Source organism: Athene noctua, chromosome 1, assembly GCF_965140245.1.
Source record: "Athene noctua chromosome 1, bAthNoc1.hap1.1, whole genome shotgun sequence".
Classification (NCBI taxonomy): Eukaryota; Metazoa; Chordata; class Aves; order Strigiformes; family Strigidae; genus Athene; species Athene noctua.
In genome coordinates this window covers 108,188,028-108,212,571 of record NC_134037.1, presented here as the reverse complement: position 1 = coordinate 108,212,571, position 24,544 = coordinate 108,188,028, and the positions used below count along the sequence as shown (strand labels likewise).

At 42.7% G+C, this 24,544-nt stretch overlaps 1 protein-coding gene and 1 non-coding gene across 2 annotated transcripts; one reads left to right on the top strand and one right to left on the bottom strand.

Annotated features, from left to right (window-relative positions):
• Positions 1-1,193: 1,193 nt before the first annotated feature.
• On the top strand, positions 1,194-18,198 carry HHIPL2 (HHIP like 2). The gene is made up of 9 exons (XM_074926305.1): positions 1,194-1,637; positions 7,208-7,860; positions 8,842-8,985; positions 9,338-9,669; positions 11,131-11,257; positions 11,628-11,770; positions 13,703-13,784; positions 16,796-16,878; positions 17,669-18,198. The coding sequence occupies exons 1-9, from the start codon at positions 1,272-1,274 to the stop codon at positions 18,043-18,045; spliced, it is 2,307 nt and encodes a 768-aa protein (XP_074782406.1). The 5' UTR covers positions 1,194-1,271; the 3' UTR covers positions 18,046-18,198.
• Positions 18,199-19,181: 983 nt separating this feature from the next.
• Positions 19,182-19,254, bottom strand: TRNAT-UGU (transfer RNA threonine (anticodon UGU)). The gene has a single exon. It is a non-coding gene; the product is annotated as a tRNA-Thr (tRNA).
• Positions 19,255-24,544: the final 5,290 nt, after the last annotated feature.

The following is a 24,544-nucleotide window of genomic DNA, read 5'->3' as shown; positions in this document are numbered from 1 at the left end:
GGTGAGGAGAGATCTAATTGTTTTTTTAAAATTACATTGTTCCTCACTGATGTCTCAGAAGCAATAGAACAGATCACAAAGCCTTGCTTTCTAATAAACTCTGTTGCACGGAAACATCTAGTGAGCAAATGCATGCTAAAAAGCCTCTTCCAAACACCGTTAGGCTAGCTGATCACCCCTGCAGCTGCAAGGTAAAGCATGACTTCCTCCTCATCACTAGATCACTTGGGCTCTTGGTGTGTGGCTGATGTTGAGCTCATGCCTTGTGGTGCACGCAGCACGGTGGTGAGGAGGGCTTCGTGCGTGTGGGTTTGTTGCGTTGTTATAAGTAGTGACACGTACACGAAAGAAGAATGTTTGAGTCTGGTGAAGTGATAAAGGAGCTTGGTTGTGATCAAAGTGCTCTTGGTCAGTTTGTTGGAAGAGTGGAAGAGCAGAGTTAAGTGTAATTCTCAGAAATACAGGCTGAATGCAATGTGCACAAACATGGTACACCTGCATACGCAGCTCATGCCGTACTTCACTAACTGGAGGGCTTGTGCATGCATTCTTCACCAGAGAGGAAAGTGGGCAAAAATCTCATGCCTTTTTAAATCAGCTTAATGTCACCTGGGATCAAAGCCACTGAAATTCAATTAGTCTGAGTACAGGGTTACCACACAGTATCACAGTCAACTTCAGATTGTACTGGTGCCTTCAATGTATGTTTTCTCCTGCACTCTTTCTGAAATTCTTCTCAATTTAACCCTGAATGTATACCTGGATTTGTGGATAACAGCAACATTTAAGTAAAACTGTTTGTCCGGAAATCACCTGTACCTATGGTTAACTGCTGCCTTAATTTGGTTGTATTTTATGAGCCCTGTTCAGTCTTTATGAAACCAGACCCAAGTGTGGTGCAATTAAAAAGCTGAGTAAAATTAGCTGAGTTGTTGGCATTTGAAAATTATTCACTTGTGTTTTGTAAATGGGGAGACATAATCAGGTTGTGTATATAGATATCATATTTCTGTTATTTGTATTTCTTGGTGAAGGGTTTCCCAGACAGTTTAAATTAAATTGTGGGGATTAGATTTGTGAGTGCTTCTAGGGGCATGAGAAATGTCTAGAGGGGAGGGTTCAGCTATGTGACGTATAAAATACCAAAGAGGCAGCCCGGAGGATTTCTCTCCTGCCAAGTAGTAAACTTCAGAGAGAAAAAGGGAGAGAGAATGTAAGAAACCCTGAGTGAGTGCTGAGCTCTGTGGCTGGCGATTAATAAAACAGGGAGGATGAATGAACCATACTATGAAGTAATCCAGAATTTCTATATATCTGACCTTAAGAAGCCTACACTGAAGGAAGTGAATGTTTGGCCATGCACTGGAAGGAGCAGCAGCAGCTCTGGAGTTTCCTTTTTTTGCCTCTCCTTGTTGTGCCTGATAGGCAGTCTGCTGGGGCATCCTCAGTGTCTGGATTATGGGCCACCATTCCAGCCCCCTTTTCACCTGGAGTTCTGCTCAGCCTATGAAAATTTTGGCTGCTGTGACCAGGAGAGAGACAACAGCATTGCAGCAAAATACTGGGACATCATGGATTATATTGATCCCCAGGGGCATAAACTGTGTGGAACGTATATCAAAGATATCCTGTGTCAGGTAAGACAGAAAAATAGTATCTGTATTTGGGCTGACTTGGGAGTCAATTGTGGTTCTGATAGCCTCTTACAGCTAGCTGTGTTGCTGTGAAAAGAGGTGTGGGAGCAGGGGAACTGTGTGGCTAACAGGGTAATGGTACCTAATCCTCAGCATGCAATTTGCAAAGTGCTTTGTGTAAGGTGCATCACTTTGTGGTATCTGGCAATAGACAGTGACATTTGCTAGCAATAATGATTTATGAAAGCATTGGCCAACGTGGATGGTGATGGCAATCTTGCTGCTCTGCTAATTTTCTCATAACAAAGGGGAGAGTTACTGATCAATATTTACTTTCTGCTTGCAGCTACTAGGTGCTGGATTACAAATTCTACAGGATTAAATGATGTGGGAATTATCAGGCAAAGTGTTTGGATCCCAGGACTGCAGGAAGGATGTGTTTTGATTATGTTCCTGCTGAGGATGCTCCAAATGGTGTGGTGGTTAAAGAACAAAATTTAATAGGCAGTGGTTTCCCACAGCTGCTGCTGCGAGGTCCTGAGGCTTCACTCACTGCACTTTGAACAGTGCTGTCTCCCCACTGTCCACCTGGCTCATGGAAACAGGCACTGTGCAGTGAGCAAAGACCAAAGGCACTGTTCTTCCTGATGTCCCCTGCCTCCCTGTAATAAGAGTGCAGAACTGACCTGCCTTTTTAACAACTGTTAGGCAGAGCTGGATTTACTGCATGCCAAAACACAAAGCAGCCAAAAGACACACTTAATCTTACTAAGCACATAAAACTCGTTTAGTTAATATTTCCTTAGCCTTAAAATATTAATCTGTGTACCAAAATGTTTCCACTCTTTTTGGATACTGGCAAGATTTTGTGGCATCTTCTTGGGGTGGAGGGAACACCCTTTCAGCACCAGGGCTGAAAAAAGTAGCATCAGGGTTATTTGTCATTTTACAACTGGTAAACCAGAAAAAGATGTCACAGGTCCTAACATAGTGTTATGGTGTTATGAAGATTCTTCTGCAAGTTGAAGGTAGAAAAAACGCTATAAAATTACTATTGCTTCTCTGAATGCTCATTCTGCAAGGCATAATTTAATTCTGCATTTGTTGTAAGTGTATTTTGTAGCAAAAAACCCCTAAACCACCCGTATTTCCTTATAGATTTTTCAAAGTAATGAGCTATAAGTCTTTTCATATCTTTAGAGTAAAATTGTTGAATCTTTGAGGAGGAGCTTGTAATTGTTGCTCTTCCTGTTCAAGTTGGTGACAACCATGGAAATGAGGTTGGGTTCTTTGGCAAATATTATTTGAATGTTTAATTAGTGGAGGAGTAAAAGCCTACCAAATGGTTTTGATTTAGTGATGCTGCTTTGTTGGATCAAATTGTTACAGATGGTCTCATGTGGAAGGGATAGAAAATTATGGCATCTCCATTCTACCACTTCCACAGTAGCCTGACAGTTCGTAGTTGCTACCGGTGAAGCGTTGACATGTACTTAGTGCCACATCAAATACAAAGACAAATGCATATATGTGATCAGGAGGTAGTTGTGCCAAGTGCTTATTTCTGCTGTATAGGGTAGGACTTCAGATAAACTGCTACTGGTAACAAGTGCCTGTATTGATACTATTCATATGGAACTTGGGACACAAAGATTAGTCTCAGAAGCAATGATAGACAAAACAGTATTGCTTGCTTTTGTCTTTTGAACAAAACAGATTTCAAAGAGGAGGTGTAGGTGCTTATTGATAAGCCTGCATTAGTAGTAACTGCTTTAACTTAGCAAAACAGCATTATTTCAGATCTTTGGGGAAGATCAGAGTAGTAGTGATGCGTTGTAACAAAGCAGTTCATTCAGACAGGTGTTTCTTCAGTGCCAAAACCAGCAGACAGTCAAAACCAGACAACTTTTTTTTTTTTTTTTTTTTTCCTCCCTGCCTTCCTGGTGTGGTAATGAGTGGTGTTCTGAGTTTTACACAGCTGTTCCTGGCAACTGCAGCAGTCTCGCTGGTCCTGCAGAGCTCAAGAAAGATGCTATGGAGTGCACCTTACCTTAGCAATGGAACTGTGTGTTTCTTCACAGATGGAAGATGATTAGATGGGGATGTGTTCTGGATCATGGATTTCCTGCTGTCACTCTAAATCAGATACGTTTCTCTTGAAAACTAACAGGCTAGAAGAGGTATTTAAAGCAATCTGGCTCTTCTGGTAAAGCTGCTTCAGTTTGCATCTGGCAAGATCTGGGTCTATTTTTGCTAGCTACACGTGTTCTAAAGCATTTGCAGGTTTAGAGTCTGACCCTCAGCTGAGCTGTTCTAGGATTTAGCTTAAAAACTGTGTATGAAACTCTGAAAACTGCCTGTAATGTTCCTAAGGAGGTGTTGTGCAAGTTGCATGCCTATAAAAATTCCCTGGATGCAAACCCTGCTACAAGCACTAGAACAGCTGTTTGGCTGATGGCTGAGAGGATGTTTCTCTATTCAGAAAGCCACTACGGGAGCAAGTGAAAAAGCAAAAAAGGCCAATTAAGCCTTGTTCAAGCTGACTGAAAGCTATGATATTAGCATGGGACAAAAGCTAGTGCAGGAAAAGCAACACACTTTGAGTCAGTTCATCTGAGGCCTGATATGATTGCTGAATGCACACTTTTTGCAGATAAACTATTACAAAACAGCGAAGAAGTATCAAATTGATCTTAGCAGCTTCTGCCTCTTGCTATATAAAGTAGTGGGATTAATTGTATTGTGTGCGCTTGAGTGAAATGAAAGCAGACAACCAACATTGACTGCAAGGCCACCTAATGCTGGGAGTTTACATAGATGCGGAGGAATGGCCTTCACCTTGTGTGTCTTGCTGAGTCTGCGTGCTGCAGGTGTTGTTTGCCAGGCAAACACTCTGTGGGAACCCCAACGGCTGGAAAAGTATGGCAGCTGCTCAGAGGCTATGCTTATTTAGGAGGATGAACTGTAGGAGACCCTCATACTGCAGACTGTTGGCAGAACAGAGATGATGGAGCTTGGAGATGGTGAGAATATACCTTCCTTCAGAGCAAGCTGGTTTTTTTTTTCTTCTCTTTCTCAGAGAAAAAAAGGTCTGGGAGGTGGACTCTGTTCCTACTTATTGAGAGAAATTAAAAATGTTTTCAAAGGTGTTAATAATCACTTCAGAACAGAAGTGAGAGGAGCTTGAGACTGCAAGTGACTTGTGCACAACAGAGTGGTGAGCCAGCTGTAGGTGTGTGTTAGTGGGAATGAGGGAGCTTCCTAGGTCTCAAAATGTAAGGCAGGTTAGGCTCAGTCTACTCTCCTCCACCTTTTTTTGGTGACACCTTATCAGGCTGTCACTTCTCCTTGAGTCACTTGAGATCAGCACCATTTTTTGTGAAAACTATGATATAATTAGAAAGTCAATGTATTCAGTGTGTATTGGTGAAAGTAGAGAGGGTAAGCGGTGGTTAATGGACTCAGAAACATTGGGGAAGGAATATACCAGCCAAGTGTGAATGCCTGCACCAAAGCTGCTCTCCTTCAAGAAGGTGAGAACAGAAAGACACTCACCTGAAGTTTTGGCTTTTATGGATGGCACTCAGGGCTCACGGTATCCTTCCTCATTCTGGGAGGATCTTAAACATGGTAAAAATGGTGTGGTTCTGCCATCTAGGGCTGGGGTCAGGCTTCAAGGACAGGCCTGGGGGAGTTGGCTCCCCTTTGCAGGCTGGGGACTTATGCTGTGGGAATAGGAGGAGTTTCTTACAGATGCGATGCAGAAGCAACGGAAAGTATCTCATTCTGTGCAGCTTGATAACCAAAGGGCAGCCTGTGTAAAGTGAGAAACCTACTACACCAAGAGTTGAAAGGGCTTTACTCTTGCAAGTCATACCTGTTCTTACTATGGCCAAAAGCCCTCCGGTTCTTCTGTGAGCAAAGGAAACGGTTTGTTATGCTAAGTTTGGAATGGGGGTCTGCAGCCTTCAAGTTAGATATTCTAGAAAGTCTACTTCCATTTAAAAAGTTCAGTGCTTGTATAACTGCCCCAGATTTGTTTAAAGAATTCTGTTTAATAAAGCAGACTTGTTTAACAAGGCAGAAAAAATTACTAATGTAGTAGTTCTTCATTCTTTGACTGTCTGTGTACTTACCTTCCTACATATGTGCTCAATAAAAACTCTGGATAGACTGTTTCAGGCTGCTGGCATGAAAACCAGTAAAATAATCTTTCTGCAGAATTTAGCTCCTATCTTCTGCAACTTTGTGCTGATTAAAATAGAGGTGGGATTTTAATGTAAATATTCTGGCGCAGAGTTTTTGCAAGATGAGTTTAAATTTAGGTACAAATTCAAACACAATGCCTGATTTTTCACTATCTAACCTATATTTTGCACAGCTGAAAATTAATTATATTTGAAGGGACATAATTTTAGATACATAACAGTTGAAAATGTCTGCAGTATTTTTGACTCTATATGTGGTCTTTAGGAAATGGTAGCTATGTGAATTGTGTAAGATATTTACTTATTTGAATTAGTTTTAAATATCAACTACAGTCTGCTTCAGTGATATTATGCATGCAAGAACATGATTGAAGTTCTACAGCATCAGACCAAAGATTAATTTAGCCTGTATATTTAACCAATGTACATCTTTAGCACCTACAATTTCTTCTGGCAGAGTTCCACCTCCATTTTTTAACCTGGCTCCTACTAACTTTATCTGATACCTCATTTTTCTTCTGGGGGAAAGTGAGTCCCATCCATCTTCTCATTGTCGCTTGTGGTATTTACAGACCCCAATCACCTCTCTGCAAGACTGCTCAGTCCCACTTTACCTAGCTGTTCTGTAGCTTTGACTGTCCTTGTTGCTCTTCACTGTTCTTTGTCCTTGAGAATTTGTTCCCCTATGTTTTTTTGGGAAGGGGGAGCAGAGCTGTGCACAGTGTTGAAGGTGTAGGTGAACCTGTATCTGTTTTTCCTTTCTTGCTTTCCTAACACTTGATTAGACCTAGATATGGGCTTAAGTGTCTTAACAAAGTAAAATCTTAAATTTATCTGGAAAAGTCAGTGATGCCAGCTGATGTGAAAGATGTGTCCAGATTTGGGACTGCTGGTCTGGAGAAGTCTGAAGTACGAAGGGTGATGTTCTCCATCGTGTAAAGGGTTGCTGCACTAAGGAGGTTAACTAATTCTTCTCTCAATCTGTTAAGAACAGATTACAAAGTACCTAGTTTAAAATCTAGCAGGGGTAACTAAGGGGAATTTCTAAAAGCAAAGGTAAGACTAGATTGCAAGAAGAAAATGCCTGTCCCTTCATTAAAATCCTCTAGTAGTGGAGAATCCACACCCTCCATAGATGTACTTCTATTAGGAGTAAATTAGGTGCAGCTGAATGAAACTACTACTGACTTCTAAATTCCCTTCAGCCATACTCTGAGTGACTTTCTACTATTCTACTTCAAAGATGACTCACTCATCATGTTCTCTGCCTTACTAATTTTTATTAACTGGCTTGCTTCTGTGAAGGTGTCTTGGCTTCTCCTGGATGTGTGCACAGTCATGTGTTCAGCTTCTTTTACTTTCTAGGAATGTTCTCCATATGCTGCACATCTCTATGATGCAGAAAACCCTCGGACACCTCTAAGAAACCTCCCAGGACTTTGTTTTGACTACTGCTCTGAGTTTCATCTCAACTGCCACTCTGCCATCAGCCTGCTGACGAGTGATAAGCACATCCAAGAATGCTGCGAGACAAACAGGACACGCTTTTGCAACCTTCTTCACCTGCACGATGAGGACTACTGCTTCCCCAACGTGCTGAAGAACACAGCCCTCAACCGCAACCTGGGCTCGGTGGTGGAGGGCCACAAAGGCTGCCTCCAGCTCTGTCTGACGGAGGTTGCCAACGGCCTGAGGAACCCTGTGCTCATGGTGCATGCGAATGACCATACCCACCGCATGTTCGTAGCTGAGCAGGTGGGTGTGATCTGGGTCTACCTACCTGATGGCAGCCGACTGGAAGAGCCCTTTCTGGATATTAAAAGTATAGTGCTGGCTACACCATGGATAGGGGATGAGAGAGGCTTTCTGGGGCTGGCTTTCCACCCCAAGTACAAGTATAATGGGAAGTTCTATATCTATTACTCATATATGGATAAGAACCGAGTGGAAAAGATCAGGATCAGTGAATTGAAGGTTTTGGCATCCGATGTCAATAAAGCTGATCCACGCTCAGAAAGGTAAAGTTCATGTTGAATCCTACTGTATGCCACAATGAGAAATTTTTCTCTGTCCCTGTCCTATCCCCTTGCAGAACCTGCACATTCCCAGCCACCCTGGTTCAGGCATATGACTGGCCTGCTATGAAGCTACCAGAGACAGGATGGGTTAAGGTCACATGTCAAACTAGAAACAAAACTGAAAAGAAGACCTAGGATTTAGGCTTCCAGGTCATCTTCTCTCTTACTCCTGTACTCTTGTCTTCTAAAGAGCAGTAATAGCCTTAAGCCTGTTGTGGAATTAACATCTGCCCTAAAAGTGTGTTGTACTGTAGGAGAACAGGGATGCTTCACTACAGTACTATACGTTCATTTGATCTGACACATGTGCACCTGCCCCATCCCCCTGCTACAAAAATAAGCTGATTCTCAGTTATGGAGAAGAATTTGTTAATAGTGCACTTACAATGACCGTGAAACTCTAGAGAAAATAAGATCCTTCTGAACCTCTCAAATTCACCAACTGCTTCTCATGTAATAAAGCAGAACCCACCTGCTGCAATCAAAGTTTAAGTGACAAGAAGTGTTCCCTGCAGATGAACACATGTATTTTCAGTTGTGTTTTCAGACAAGCTGTGATTCTCCTGTGCTTGTGGTGGTGGGCGAGCTCTGTAGCAGAGGCATTAATGCAGCGCAGCCCAAAGCTGTAGTGCACGGGGCAGCTATAGTGCTGCATGGCACCTGGGAAACGTGTTTCCCCAAGGGATGCCTCACTGAAAGGAGCTCTGCAGTAAGGCAGGCAGACAGCCTTAAGCTGCAGGCTCACAGGAAACAGGATGCAACTCAGCACCGTAGTTAACAAAGCTGACAGGTCTGCACAGCTGGGAAATCTTGCTTTATTCTGTAGAAGCAGTGATACAATATTTCTGCAGCCTACCTGAGCATTCAGTCCTTCCCAGTAGCTACATCTGGACTTAATTATTATCTAAATTTTTTTTTTAGGAATCTTCTGGAGCTTGAGGAACCAGCTGCAAATCATAATGGTGGGCAGCTGCTCTTTGGTGTGGATGGCTATATGTATCTATTCACAGGGGATGGAGGGAAAGCTGGAGACCCTTTTGGAAAATTTGGGAATGCTCAGAACAAGTAAGTGGGAGAGCAGGTGAAAGCTTTGAGCTTGTTCACCAAGATACAAGGTTTGGAAATGAGACAATGTGAAAGAATAAAGTACTGGAGTATTTATGAAAGTCCTTGTGCATCTGCAAGTCTGCCTGATGCAGTATTCAAAAAATTAAAATTTTACACTTTGAAAACTGAGAGAACCAAAGTTGTTTAGAGAGGGGAGGAGAGTCTTCTGTGACTTGAGCAGGTTGCAAGGCATACCAGCCACTGGTTTCTTTCTTTTGGACAGATAACTTTTCCTTTGGAAAGGGGGGAAGAAAATTGTGTTTATAGCTGGCTCTTATGCTGGGCTTTCTTTTTCTGTCACTCTCTTTAGGAGTACTTTGTTGGGGAAAGTCTTGAGGATTGATGTGGATGGAAAAAGCCCGGATGGGAAGCCTTATCGCATTCCTCCTGATAATCCATTTGTGTCTGATCCCAAGGCCCGCCCTGAGGTTTATGCTTATGGGGTCAGGAATATGTGGCGCTGTGCAGTTGACAGAGGGGACCCTGTCACAAAAAAGGGAAGAGGGAGGATATTCTGTGGGGATGTGGGGCAGAACAGGTTTGAAGAAATCAACATTGTTGTTAAAGGAGGGAACTATGGCTGGAGAGCAAAGGAGGGATTTGAATGCTACGACACAAAGCTTTGCCACAATTCCTCTCTGGGTAAGGAAGAAGTTTCTCATAGAAGATTACTATTATATATGTGTATTTAGTGGACTAAAGCACCATTTTTCCAGTGAAGCTAAATAATCCTGTGTTGTGTGTTAAATGGTAAGTTTACTTTTTAAGAGCAGAAATCCCTTTTCCCCAGCCCTGAAGTGTTGGTATGAAATGATGTCTGCTTATTCATGGAACTCCCTGCCATACATTGCACTGGACAAAGTGCTTAGGGTAAAAGCCTGTACCTTTTGCAGACAGAGTTTTCCTGGTGAAGTCAAGAAGGCAATGGATTGGGCTTAAGTAGAAAAGCAATACTGTGTCTTCTTCAGAAGCTCTGAACAGTGGCTATAGCTAAGGAGTATCGACCAAGCTGATGCTGAGACCCTGAAACAAACCCTGTGGAAGAGGCAGTGTGTCCTGGCAAGTAGGGTGCTGCAGCACAACACCCAAAAGCTGTGTTATGGATTGGCCTGTGGGTGTCATAGACAAACTCACTTGCTGCCTTTTTTTTTAAAAAAAAGAAGAGTAGATATTGGTGATCTTTCTAAAGCTCTTTGGAAAGCATGGTAGAGCAACTGAATATTATTATAATGTTCCCTGAGCTGTTGGAATAAAAGGTCTCAAGCTCATGTGGATGTTTCTGAAACACATGAGTAGGCAAGTGTAGAATATGTGTTAGCAAGATTTCTCCTCTACTATGCTGGTACCCATATGGCTCGAGTTTTTCTGTTTGGCTGGGTTTTTTTTAATGGCCCAATACTCAATTGACAACAACTGAATTAGTTTTTGCTGTTAATCTACAGTTTTTAATGAACGGCATTTGTGATCTGTATCCTCATCATTGAAGATCAAAGACAAGTTACTTGATCCAGGGGAAAAAAAGTGAGGACAAGACTAAAACATTGAGGGATCTGGTATTCAACCCAAGAAAGGGCTGAATTAAATCCTAACATTGCCAGAAGCAAAGCCCCCCCTTTTTTATTTTTATGTCTCATGACATAAAATGGAGGTAGCACACTTATGCATGTTCTGTGCTGAGAATGCTGGCAAACCTATGAAGATGTTAACTTGCAACTGTTTGATCTTATTCCCTTCTCTAAAAATACCAGAATTTATAAAAATAATCCCTGCTAAAATGATTGGTGCAATCACAAACCGATAAGATAATACTTTCTGCAGGCTGGTACTTCTCCGCATTGCTCTCTTGATGCAGAGCATCTTGGCCTATGTGTTACAGAAGCTCATCACAACTGAGCCTTGATAAGCAACTGCACAGAGAGATACTCTCTGGGTCTGTTTTGTCCTGGAGTAAACTACTGAATCCCCACTGAAATTTAACTATGCTGTTTGTTCAACTGTACTGGTCCTTCTAGTAATTTTTGTGCCCATTGGTATCATTGAGCAATCACTTTTTGATGTTCTCTGGATGTAAATTTTCTCACCTTTTATTCTTGTGTTTAACAGATGACATTCTTCCAATATTTGCATATGGCCACAGTGTGGGGAAGTCAGTCACTGGAGGTTATGTGTACAGAGGATGTGAATCGCCCAACTTGAACGGCCTTTATATTTTTGGTGATTTCATGAACGGGTGAGACTAATTGTTTTCTCTACAGCTTCCATTTTGTACCCACATTTGCCTTATCTAGGCAAATAAGCGTATCAGAGCATCCCAAAACCTTCTGAGCTGAAGTAAATGAGAATCTTAGATGTCTCTGTATTAGTTTAAGTGCTCTGTTTGACTATTATAACAACATTTTGGTTGGAATCTAAACTTCCTCCAATTTAGAGTCCTTAGGATAGGCTTGCTTTTGTTCAGGTCTATTTTTTCCAAAAGACAACCATTAAAGCCAGTCAACAGTCAGGGTCCTTACTGATGCTTTTTTCAGTAATGCATATTTTTGACAGGAACTAATCTTGATAATGGAAACATAAAACACAGGGTTTTATTTTTCATCTAGTCGACTTATGGCTTTACAGGAAGATAAGACAAATAAGTGGAAGAAGCAAGACATCTGCATTGGCAGCACAAGAGCATGTGCTTTCCCTGGAATGATTGGTTCTTATAGCAAATTCATCATCTCCTTTGCTGAGGATGAAGCAGGTAGGTATCATGCTAGCCACACCTTTATTGGAAACTGTACTGTCAGTTCTATACTGTAGGGCAAATGTGTAATGTTGTTTCTCACATGTTACTAGAAAGCAGGCACTGCAAAACAGGTTTGTGGCTATCTCAGCGTAGCAGGAAGGGTTGGTATATGGTTCGGAGAGGTCTCCTGCCCTTTGAGGTTATTGCAGATTGGCTTGGAGAGCTCAGGAGACAGATCCTCATCTGAGCTTGCAGCCTGAATGCTTCAGGTTCTTCAAGGAGTTTCAAATCCTGTTTGTTTCAGACTTGTCCTGTCCTTTTGTTGTTGTTTCTGCTGTTTCATTAATGAAAAGAAAATGTTGTTTATGCAGTTTCATCAATGAAGTTTGTTCTTTCATTGTAACAGCTCATCCTTGCTTGAGTCCTTACAGCTTATCTGAATTTCCCCCCCTTCATTAGTATGGATTCCTCGGTCTTATTTCACAACAGCAGCACTTCACACTGTGCATTATAGACCAAGGCTTTATTTGGGGATGAGGAAAGCCATTCATTTTAAAATTTAGTGGAAACATCTCAGTGCATAGGATTATTGCAATGATCATGATGACTAGATCTCTCACCAAGGTGAACTTTGTTTCTATTTTGTAAAGTGTTGTCCTGGTTCATCTAGGATAGGGTTAAGTTTCCCCAGCAGAGAGGGGGGAAGGGATCTCCAGCCAGGTTATTCATACCATGCTGAAGTCAGGTCCAGCTCTGGAGTGCGGGAACTTTTTCCTTTGTGGCTTTGGTGACGGGGAGCACACAGTGGGCTGTCTGTAACCATTGCAGTATTTCTCTGTATATCTTTTGTCTTGTTCACGGTTATTACTGTTTATTGTTGTTATCATTGCTACTGTTGTTGTTCAGATTGTTTATTAAACTGTTGTATTAAATTTTCTTCTTATTTTAACCCCGGGTTTGTGCCCTACTTGTCCCTCCCCCACCCTCAGACACAACAGCAACGTGGTCTCCGGCTCTGGCAGGGCTTAAACCAACACAAGTGTCCTGACAGACAGCTATGTATTACAAAAAGTGACTGCAAGTTTTTTGAGAACAGAGATGTGCTTTAGTGAGATCTGATGCTTCATGATTCAGCAGAAAAAAAGATTTTCTTGTAATGAAAAGATCCTACATTGTCTAGCTAGCATATTCTGTCAAGGATGCAGGGATATGCAGGCTTTGTTGTGAAATATGTACAATTTTTAACTGTTCTAACAACATGTGGAGTGAGTGGATATTAAATGTCTCTTCTGGTTGTTCTTTTAGAACTCAATATGGTGTTGTCATGTAATCTGAAAGACAACAACAGTTTTGCCTATTTTGCAAGCTACTATAATTTGCCTGGATATTGTTCTAGTGGGTGCTGAAGGGAAGGCATAAGGAGTAGTTACTCTCCTCAGCAACCATATGGGAATAAGAAGCTTCTGTCTTCTATGGATTAGCCAATTTAGCTCTTGTTGCATTTTTGGTACAACTGTGAGATGGTTCAATATTTGTTGTGTGGTCTCCCGCTCTATTTGTAGCTTCTGGCTGCTTCTTTGGTACAAACAAGTTTTAAAAAAATACACATTTTTATACAGAGGAAAGTAACTTGTTGGAGGTCCGCTGACATGAGCTAATGAAGGTCCTGCTCAGGCACTGTATTTGATCGAGAGCTGCTGGTTCTGTGTGGAACCCTACTGCAACCAAGAGATGATTTGGTGTCCCTGGGAGTCCACCTGCACAGGCCAGGGTGAGACCAAAGCCCACTTCTTGGAAGTAAGACCCCACTGATGGAGTGACTGAAGGGGTTTTCTTCTCTGATCATGTGAATTAGTGAAGAGCCAGGAAAGAAAGGGAAATGGAGAACTGGGGTTCAGCTTGGGCACTTAAATCTCAGACTGGTTTTCTCTTTTCACTTCCATTTAGGTGAACTGTATTTTATGTCTACTTCTTATCCCAGTGCCTATGCACCACATGGATCACTCTACAAGTTTATTGATCCTGCAAGGTTAGTAATTAAAGATGTTTTTCTATGCCAAATTCTTCTATAATCATCACACATTCTCCAGCTATCACAGTAGAAAGAATGCAAAATACTACTGATATGTAATCTCACTGAACCCCGCGTCCAATTGTTGTTTTTTGTTCACCCACTGTACCTCTACTGCAATTTTAGTCAGTTTTAGTTAATTTGTTCCTGGCTCATCATGTCTCTTCACCCAGAAATAAACAGATTTCAGGTACCTTAAGGTCTGGGACAGTAAGGATCAAAATAATGTTTCCTCAGTTGCATATCTGAAGTATAGCACAGTGGTGTGTTAAAAATGGCAGTCTATATCCTTCAGGACCATAACATCAAGTATCTGTGATGCACTTGCATATAAATAAATTGCAGTTCACAGTTTAGTTTTCTTCACAAAGAAGAGTGAAACCTGGTGGCTCATGCAGTGTTCAAATAATAATTTGACCCTGAACCTGAATTTGTCCAAGTAAAATATTTTTTCACCATTAAGCAGTTACCCCCACTAAAATCTGTTTTTACAATAATAAGCATGCTTATGTAATTTTTTCCCCTCCCATGCTTTTGGATCTTGCTAAAAAGCATTAAATGAGTTTCAAGTCACCTTGTAGATAAGGTACTAATGTGTCTGTGCTGTTGCTGAGATTTCAGACACTACCAAAATGAAGAAAACAAGTTACACTTTCTTGGGAAGTTAAATCCAAAGCCAGAGAGTTAACTTGAGCTGTGTACCACAGTGATGGGAATAAGAACTTGACTCTTTTACTTGCTCTAACTACCTGAGGAGACTCCTGACTTTAACAGCTTATTGTCTGCCAGGAAACTTTTGAACTGCACTAACTGTGGCTGATCAAAATGTAACATTTTCAACTAAAAAAAAAAAAAGAAAAAGATTTGTGAGACAGCATAAATACAGGGAGCTTGAGCGTGCTCTATTTCACAAAAAAAAAAAAAAAAGCCCCGCAGTCCCTATGCCACTCCTTAATGCACCATGACTATCAGGATGGTAAATTTTCTCCTCTTCCCCACTGTAAAGGGAGAAATGCAGCCTGTGGGACCCTCTTCAGGAGGCTGCCTGCCTCAGGACTGGTGTGCAGCAATGCACCATGTTGTGATGACTCCACGTGGGCAGCAAGCCCGTGCCACAAATAAGATGGTTTCACTGCTCAGAAGGGCTTTCTGGAAAGAAGCCAGATCTTCCTTGTGCTTTTGGAGCTTCATATCCATCACTTCTAGAGCAGGACCAGACACTTATTTCCTTGACTCTTTGGAATTTATTCTTGTATTTTCTGGTTCCCCTTATTTACCTTAGCCTGGATGCTGCTCTGCTCAGCTTTGCCCTTGCCTGTTTGCTTAAGCACTCTGCAAGATTGTCCAGGGTGTGCAGAACACTGACTGTTCCTCTGGAGGCTGGACTTACTTGGCTCTAGAGCGGAGAGTCCTCCTAATGCCTCCAGATCCTGGGCTGTACTCTGGCCTTCTGATTGTATCACAAGCAGAGATTTTTCATTTTTTCCTTTGCATTTTAATACGGTTTATAGGATTCTTCCATTTCTGTCTCAGTGTGAGCAGTGGCTGGGATGACCGGCTCCTCTGATGGATGCAGTCCCAGTCTGTCCGGGCAGACACTCCCTGCTTCCTGCTTGTGCTTCAGCAAGCCACAAAACGCCTGCTTCAAAACATTGGCAGGGCCGCTGCCATCTTCCTGACGGCAACTCAAACTTCCCTAGGGACCTCCCAGGAAAACAGACAGCAGCACTGCCCCGTGTCCCCACTTCAGCTTGCCTCCCCAGCAGTGCTCTCAGCGGCAGCAATGGCTGGTGTGCCTCTGCCTGGACTGGCACCAAATTCCTGCAGTCAGGAACAGAGGGAAGAGGTGTTAGAAGGTGCTTTAAAAGGTTGGGGGGGTGGGGGAGCAACCCTGCTTAAGTAACATTTTTTTTTTTTTAAATGGAAATGGTATGGAGGAAGCACTTGGCAGTCTCCCTTGTCTGAAGGAGAGTGCTAATCACAAGAAAATGTGATGCCTTAGGTCATGCTTTGCTTCACTCTGTGCTGTCAAGCATGCCAAATTGGAAGAGCCTGTTCTTATTTGTCCTACAGCAGTTTCGTTGGTAGGTAATAGAAAACACAGGCCTGTTGCTCTTTGTGCCCCCCTTCCTGTCATTTAAGATGTGATGGCTTTACCTCAGGGAAAATGTGCTTTTTGGGGGTGCTTTTGTACCTACTTGTCAGGGAGCAGCAGGAGAGGAACACAGATACATTTTCTTTGCAGTTGTTGCTTCCCCCTCCTTCCTTGTTCTTTCCTCCCTCACCCCTCTTGCCGCAGCACTATCTTGTGTCTGAAGCAGCACCCTCTGAAGGTCACGCTAACTTTTTGTGGGTCTGTGTGGGAGTATTCTGCTGCATGTAGAGATTCTCACGCTTCACCCTGAGTGAGTGGAAAGCACTAACACTTACAAGCCTTCGGTGCATGAAGAGACTCCTCCACTTCAAGGTGGGATGCACGAGCCAGTATTGGTGAGAACAACGCAGTGACTGATAGTCTGAAATTCAACCAGTGCATCCACCAGGCTTCTAGAAAGAGCATTGTGCTGTGTCTCCAGCAGCAGGACATGTAGCTGCACACACCTAATCAAGTGCCCTTGAATTCACTGGTGGGCTCTAAATTCATGCAGGCAGGCCAGCATCCCACACACAAACAAACCAGCTATTGATGTTGGATAAAAACAGTCCAGACTGCGTGATGGCAGAAAGTTGACTAGAAGAGTGGTAGAAGAGAAGCAGCCTTCCAGCTGCTATTGCTATTCAGACAGGGATTTTATGGCTTGCAGCCCTGAGTTAGGCTCTTAAATTCCACCTCCATTGCTCTCCAGGTGCCTGAAATGCCTTCATGCCTCTTCCAGCAGAGGCAAATGACAACAGGGGATTGATGTGTGCCTCTGGAATAAATAAACTTCCTAACAGTCTCTGATATCTGTGTATGGCTTTGTTTTAAGGAGAGCTCCACCAGGGAAGTGTAAATACAAGCCTGTTCCAGTGAAAACAAAGAGTAAACGGATACCATTTGTTCCACGTGCAAGTAAGTTGTTAGGCTTCAATTTCACTGTGAAGCAAAACATAACCATCTTACAGGGATGTGATTGAAATCTTGAACGGTCTTAAAAACTAAAGCACTGAGCAGGAGCAGTCTTCAAGTTATCACATTTAATGTGTGCTGCTGTTGTCTGCTAGATTCCAAACCTTTTCTTAGTCCCAGTCTCTGATTTTTTTCTTTTTCTAAGTGTTGCCAAGTAACAGTGTAAATCTGCAGCACAAGGGAACTGATGGCTTTGATTGAGGTGTTGGATTTGGTCTGGGAAGTTCTGAGTGCCTGTCCCTCGCTTTGTGACAGGCTCCTTGAGTCAAATAATCCTCTGTAAATCTAGGGGAGTCAATCTTCCTTTCTCCTGGCCTTCTTCTGTCCTATGTCCCATGCAACTAGGGCAGGGGTTACATCTTATTATTGAGTAGAAATAGTGTTTAGCAAGTTGAGGTTATCTTCTCTGGGATTTCCAGATATTAGTGTAACATGAAAAATTCATATTGCCAAGTCTGCCAAAGAAGTGTGCAAGGATTCATCATATTCTGCCTGGATTTATTTTCCATAAATATGCATTCATCATTTCTAAAATTAAACAAATTTTATTTCTAAGAAACACAAGGCTCTTTTCATGGAATAAAAGAGGTTTATATAGTGTGTGTTCCTTTTTTCAGAACGTCAGCTATTTTTCTTGACTGTAGCTCCAATAAGGGTTTCTATCAGTTACATCTCTGGATTAACCTTTTGCCTTAAAGCAGAGATGCTGAACCATGTTAATTACTTTCCTCAGAGACTGTCCTTGAGCTGCTTAATGAACCTTCAACAACCAAGCCTCCAAAAAAATCTTCTACCCCCACTGCAGCCATCCCAACAGTTTCTTCTAAGAAAGCTAAAAAGACGTCGTTCACCAAAACAAAAGCATCAACAGTGAAAACAGCTTCATCTGGTAAAAAGAGACAGAAAATCAAAGCTGAAGTGAAACCTCACAAGCTGAAGCAGGAAGAGAAGGTTGCACCTATTTCCAGAACCACATCAGCACCACCTTTGCCAAAAAAGAAGAGCTCCCACCTAACCACAACCAAGAAGCTTCTTCCAAAGAAAGGAGCACTAGCTAAGGAAAAACTGGAGAAGAGGAGGAAGGAGGGTAGATTAAGCAGCAGCTTTTGAAGCTCGGTGATGTCCCAGAAAAAGCAAGTCACATGTAAGATGGTGAAACGTTTTCAATAGTGACCAAATACAAGAGTCAGCTGACTTGTTAGGGCAGTGCTCCCAGGTGTGCCTCCATTAATGTCAGTGTTAGCAGTCTCTGTATATGTTCTGTTAAACCTTAAGAGCACCAGCCTCGTAGCATTAACTTTCTTTGCGAATCCTGCTGTCATGTCCGCTTCTGCTGTAAGTAGTTATGAGATTTGTGTATAACTGTCTAATAAATCCAAGTGCCTTCAACTTTCAGGACTTGCATCTTTTATCCAAGAATATGAAGTAGACGTGTCAATGACCTCATATTTCTCTTTTTCCTTGTCCTTTAATTGAAATTCAATGAAAAATATATGAAGAGCAGTTGTCTTTCAGGCAATGAAATAAGGTATTTTTTGTAAGTAGTTTTTTTTTCAAGGTATGGATGGCTGGCAGGTTCTAAAAGATTCAGGAAGGGCTGGAAATGTTCAGCAAATCTTAAAAACAGACCAAATCAAAGCAACAGCAATCAAGCAACCTTTGAAAATCCTAGTTCCAGCTGAGCCCTTGGCTTCCCCGTGCCCCCAGGCTGGACTCAGTCCTGCTGGAGCCCCCCGTGGCGCACGGCTGCTGGGCGCAGGTTTTACTGCCTGTGGCTCTCCTGGCTGAGCCTCTTCTCTGACCCGGGAGCAGCGCGGCTTTAGAGCAGCGGCGGGGGGGTGTGGAGCCCCTGCCAGCCTGGCAGGAGCAGAGCTCCTCCGTGCACTGAAATTAACTCCCAGAGGAGCGTTCCAAGCAGAATGAGGACCGAGGGGCTGCATTATCCACGGTGGCAGTGGGGCAGTAACAAACCTCCGATCTTCTTTTCTAGAGAAGTGTATCTATGAAGCTGAGTCAGGGCCTGGCTTAGGCTTCTCCCTTGGCCTAAGAGGGAACCGAAGCACATGCCATCATTTTGCAGTTCCAACGTTACGTTTGTCTCCTATCGCTGCCCTCCGGGCCGCGAAGGGGAACACCCTGCTGTCGCGGCTGTGGACGTCAGCCCCCGGGGAACAATCCGCCTCGCCTCCGCGGAGCGAAACTGCCTGCTTGGAGTTTAAAAAAAAAAAAAAAGGGGAAAACTCAAGAGGCCCCAGCGAGGATCGAACTCGCGACCCCTGGTTTACAAGACCAGTGCTCTAACCACTGAGCTATGGAGCCACCTATCAGTTCCAGGCCTGCCGACGCCCCCTGTCGTTCTGCCGCCGCTACCGGCCGCCGCCGGGGGGCTGAGGGGCGCCCGCCGCCGCGGGGCTCAGCACACCTCGTCCTGCGTGAGCGTGACGCGCCGGGTGGGCCCGCCGTCCGCTCGGCCCCGGGCCGCGGCGCTGCGACACCAACCGAGCTCCCGGAGCAGCCAGGCGGGCCGCCAGCCCCGGCGCTGCGCTGCGCTGCGCTCCCCCCCCAGCCTGGGTCCCTCCCCGGGGCACGCAGGGCCAACCCCCATAGCAGGGCCAGGCGTGGGGGTTTATTTCTAACCTGCAGAGCAGGGGCCCGAGCACCAGCCAGCACTCCCAGCCCCACCACGCCTTCTTTTTTTATGGTAACGACACGCAGGTGATGGGCGTTCTCAAACTTCCTTCTACACCTCTCACCCCCCCCCATCACGCACATGCGCTTTATCTCATGTATAAAACATGTGGGGAGGTCCCCGAATTAGCATGCTCGTTATTCACACGTGGGCGCGTATTTTAGTGTTAGCGTTACCTGAGGTTACTACAGGATACACTCGCATCTTGACTTCATTCTAAAATCGTGCACATAAAACTGCAAAGCAGAGTTTCACAGCTTTCTTACCCTGGGAGTTTCTGTGCTGCTTTTGTTAGAGATTAGGTATGTTCCAAGGTTACCGTGTTACCAAGGTCGAATTCTCCTCCATAATGACACATACCTACACAGTTGCTCTGTTTGAAATCTTCGGAACTCTTAACCCTTTTTCTTTCAGTATCAGCAGGCTGTCTAGCAGCGTCCTCCATGCTGTGGAGGAGGGAGCAGTTGCTCCCCATGGTGGGAGCTGATTCAAGATTTTGAGAGGTAAGGCTGTGCGACATATGGTTTTGTGTAAAGTGGGGAAAAAAAAGTCAGTTTAAGTGGAGATAATCATCTTGGTGTTGAATCAACTTGATGTTGTAAGTCTTCACAGGATTTGTGAAATAACTGCTACAGAAAAATGGGTTTAATGGTCTTGCAAATAAACCACAGGTCTAGGTTGGCTAGGGTATGAACCCAATGCTAAGACAGGCATTGTGTAGCCTTAGTTTCTCTTTTCATTTTTATAGAGCAATGAAGCTTGAAACCATTGAAGATTTTCTCCTTTGCATAAAAGAGCAAGTCTGTCACATGCAGTCCTCCTCCGCAAAAGTTTAGGTGAAGGTGAAAAGGTAAGAAGTGGACAGAAAATTGAGAGCCACCACTACAGAGTAATAAATCTGAGCAGTTCTGCTGCACGCTGGAGCAGAAATGATTTGCTGGGTGCCAGCCTCAAACTGCGTGTGACCACAAGTAAAGCTCCTTGAAATAAGAATAGACAGAAAAAGCTGCATTAAGGAGTTAAAGACCTTTCATCCATCCCACACTCCACAAATCATGAACTAGGTCAACTTCCTTTTTTTTTTACTTTTTTTTTTTTATTTCACCTTCTCTTTAAATGGATATGATCTTTCTAGACAAACTGGATTAGTTTTGGTGAACTCTGTCTCGCTGTTTATGCAAGACACTAAAATTACTTTAAAATATCTACTTTTGACCTCTAATGTGGCAGCTGATAAATTCGTGAAGTTTCACGTTTCTTTGATGGTTGCTTTTTTCTTCTTCCCTTTGAAGATAGCGACTCTTTAGAGTTGGTAAAGCTCTTCCAAAGAGGGCTAAAATGTCTGTGGTGAGTGTTCTGCTAATGCTTCACGGAACTGAAATATAAGCATAGCTTGTTTTATAACCTCAGAGGAGGTAGGAGCAGAACTGTCTTACTCTTCTCCTGCTACAAGACAAAACTACCTTCATCAGTCTAACAGACCTGAGCAGCAGGGTGAGAGGTATTCTGAGAACAGAACAGTATTGAAATCCAGTTTTCTGTGATGGCATATATATATATATATGTGTGTATGTACCTGTCACAACTGTTTTTTAACGTAGGTGCAGAGTCTGTAACAGCCGTGGTTGCCCTCTTTCCAGATTCCTTTGACTGCCTGCTTAGAGCTCACTGCAAGGTGGGCTACACTTCAAATGCTGTGTAGCAGACAGAGTCTTAGGGATTCAAGATGTGTGTTGGAGGTACCAGGCTATCAGGAAGCCCTCTAGCTTCTCTTTCTAATGGAAATGAGACACTTTCTAGGATGCAATTAATCTCACCTGTAAGTAAATCTCTAAAATAAGTCATCTGAACCATGGTTTAGAAGTCCTTGTTTCTTAGTTGTCTGTGAAGGGAGTTGGTGTTGGAAATGTCAGCAGTTAAGTGAGACACATCTCACTGGGCCTGACAGGTTTGTACCAGTGGAGTTCTGCCAGGGACCAGATGCCCTGCTGAGACCTGGCTGGGGAGGGACACAGCAGCATCACACAGCTCCTGCCTGCAAGTTCCTAATGCTCTTAGCCAGCCGATCCTCTCAGTCTCGTTTGCACAGGAATAAGCTTTAGGTGAATACCCTTTTGCTTTAGATGTTTAAACTAGAGTAACTGTAGGAGGAAAATTCTGAGGACCAAGAGAAATTTTAGGGAGATGGCGAGGTAAATTGTATGTCTAAAGAAGACTCTATGAATATTTCTGCAATTAATCACACAGATTTTTAAATTTAAGCATTTAGTCTTTTGTTTATTGCTGTTGAAAGCCACTAGGTGGAACCTAAGTACTGCGTGAAAGGATGAGGAAACTGTTTTAATAAACTACAAATGCTGAAAAGTGAGTATTTACCACGCAGGTTTTTAAAAATATCTGTAGGACAATTTACCTTTAAAGATGTGCCAAACATGAAAGATCCACATTTATATATACTCTGTAAAATTTTCTGATTTGCAGTAAGGTTAAACTTGTGTTGTGTGTTCCCCTTGCTAAATCAACGCTTTCCCAAACACGCATTCTTTTCATCTGCTTCAGTGAATTAATGCTGATAAAAGTAGAGGGCTGTTTAATAGCAGCTGTTTAGTAAAGGCCCTAATAAAAGCAAACAGGCAGGCCCTTTGCAAAGTACCTTGCTGGTGTAACACTTTTTCTTTCATATAGAAGAGTTTTGTAAGACAGACACTCCCAAGGTAGGGAGGAATGCTGAAGGTTATTGGCAGCAGCACGCAGAAAAGTTTCCCCTTCCTGAGGAAAGCTGTTAAGAAGGAGCAGGATTTGAAAGATATATCCTAGACCTTCTCTACACCAAGGACAGGCATCAAGCTAGAAAATAGAGTGGCTAGTGTAAGAATAGATGCAGTTTTGCCTACAGGCTGGACCAAGGCTGTTAATAAAAAATGACTTAGCTGTTATGTGTTTAACTGTGTGTAAAGCTGGTGTCAGTCTGCAGATGTCAACTGTGTTGCTGTGAATTTACATCCATCTTGTTGTTCAGAGCAGTGACCTAATCTCATGCATATTCCATATGATCTTATTGCCATATCTTGCTTTCAAATGCTAAAAGGATAAGTGAACCAAAGGAATGACTCTTCAGACAGCTGGTTCATGAATTATCCCTAGAAATTCTCTTATACTATAGTATTCTCTTTTTCTAAACTCCTTTGCCTGTCTTGCCATCCAGTTCCCTGCTGAATTCAGTTTTACTGGTGTTTTGCAGGATTCAGTTCTTTGTTGCACAAACCACCTACCAGCTTTGGGCTGCAGTGGTAAGAAATAAATAGCAATGACAGTTTTCTCTGCAGATGTGGTGTGCCTCCTAACAGGTGGTCATGGCTTGCCTACCTTTTCTCTTCACATCTGATTTTCTGTGTCCTGGGGGCAGCCTAGTGCACCTGAGATTATCTCAGCAGAAATACAGATCAGCAAAACTGGCATGCTTGCCTTTCCTTGTCAACCTCTGTGAGAAAGGATTTGCAGCACAGGTCCAATCTTTTTATGAAGCAGGATGTTCTGGGGATTTTACGTTTGACACATTGAGTACTTTTTTTTTTTCTTTAAAGAACTTCTGTAGACCTAAACGTGTCTGAATTTAATGTATTAATTTTAATTGGCAAGTGCTGATGGATTACTTTGTTTTATACAATGCAAGTGTTGTTTTGAGTAAAACGTTATTAAAATCAGGGGAACACTTCCTACTGAGTTTGGGTAGCTTTTGGAGCTGATCCATGGGGTATTTTAGGCATTGAGCGATCTCAACATGTGGTTGAGGCGTGCCTTCTGCATGTTAAGTTTTAAGTCCTGTTTTATTGAGATACGCCTGGAGAAACATCCTGTTGTTCTGCAGTTTTGACCCAAGTAATACTTTTTAAAAACACTGTTCTTCAAATTATAAAGGAATGATCCACTTGTCCTTGAAACATTGGATATAAAACACAAACTAGAACTAGATAAAAATCAGCAAAATTAACCTCCTATGATTTTTCCAGTGACAGTTACCTTGTGTAACAGAGGCTGGATATGGTGCTGTGAAGGCTCTTTCCAGGTTTGAGCTTGTGCGCTTCTTGCATCCCTACTCCATTCTAGCACGAGATACTGGTGTGCACCCATTCCCTTCTCTGATACTCTGCTTTCTATAGGCAAGAGGTTCAAACATTGATCAGATACAGTGACCTTTCAAAATTACTTTGGTATTCCCAATACTCTTCTTTTGGACAAACATCCATTATCACATGCAAAAAAAAATCTTGCCTGAAGAGGAGTCAGGGACTGATGTGTCTATGAAGATTCAGTTGGTTTTTTTTTTTCTTCAGAAAGATGACATAGCACACAGTGGAAATGTAAAGACAATCATATTGCATGCATCTCTGTTTGCTTGTAGGCCAGCTCATGTAATGGGTGTTGTGGTGCTCATCACTCATATTTGAGCATCGGTACTTTTCCATGGAGAAGCCACCACCATTCTCAAGTCCTACTCCAAAGTAATTGTTCTGTCTCCGTTTCATTGTGCTCTCCTGTTGTGGAACACAATACAGTTACTTTTATTTCTTTCTTGAAGCTAACATGCATGTTATGCACTTTTCTTAATGTGGGGAATCCAAGCAGAAGAGATGTCTTCAAATGCTTTATGATTTTCTTCCTGAAACGAGAAAGGAGTAGCCTTATTTTGTTTGCTTCAGAGTTATTTTTTCAATCCAGATCTGATTTGAAGCTATTTGTTATAATAAACTGTTTCTGATTGTGATAATAAGGTAGCTGGTGATACTTAGTATTTTTGAAAAATCAGGGTGTTACCTGCTCCAAGCTAACCTGCCTGCAAGTGAAAGATCTCAATTGCGTAACTGTCATAAACAGAAAGAGCAAGAATATTTCTTTTTTCCTGCCCTGGATTAAAAAGAA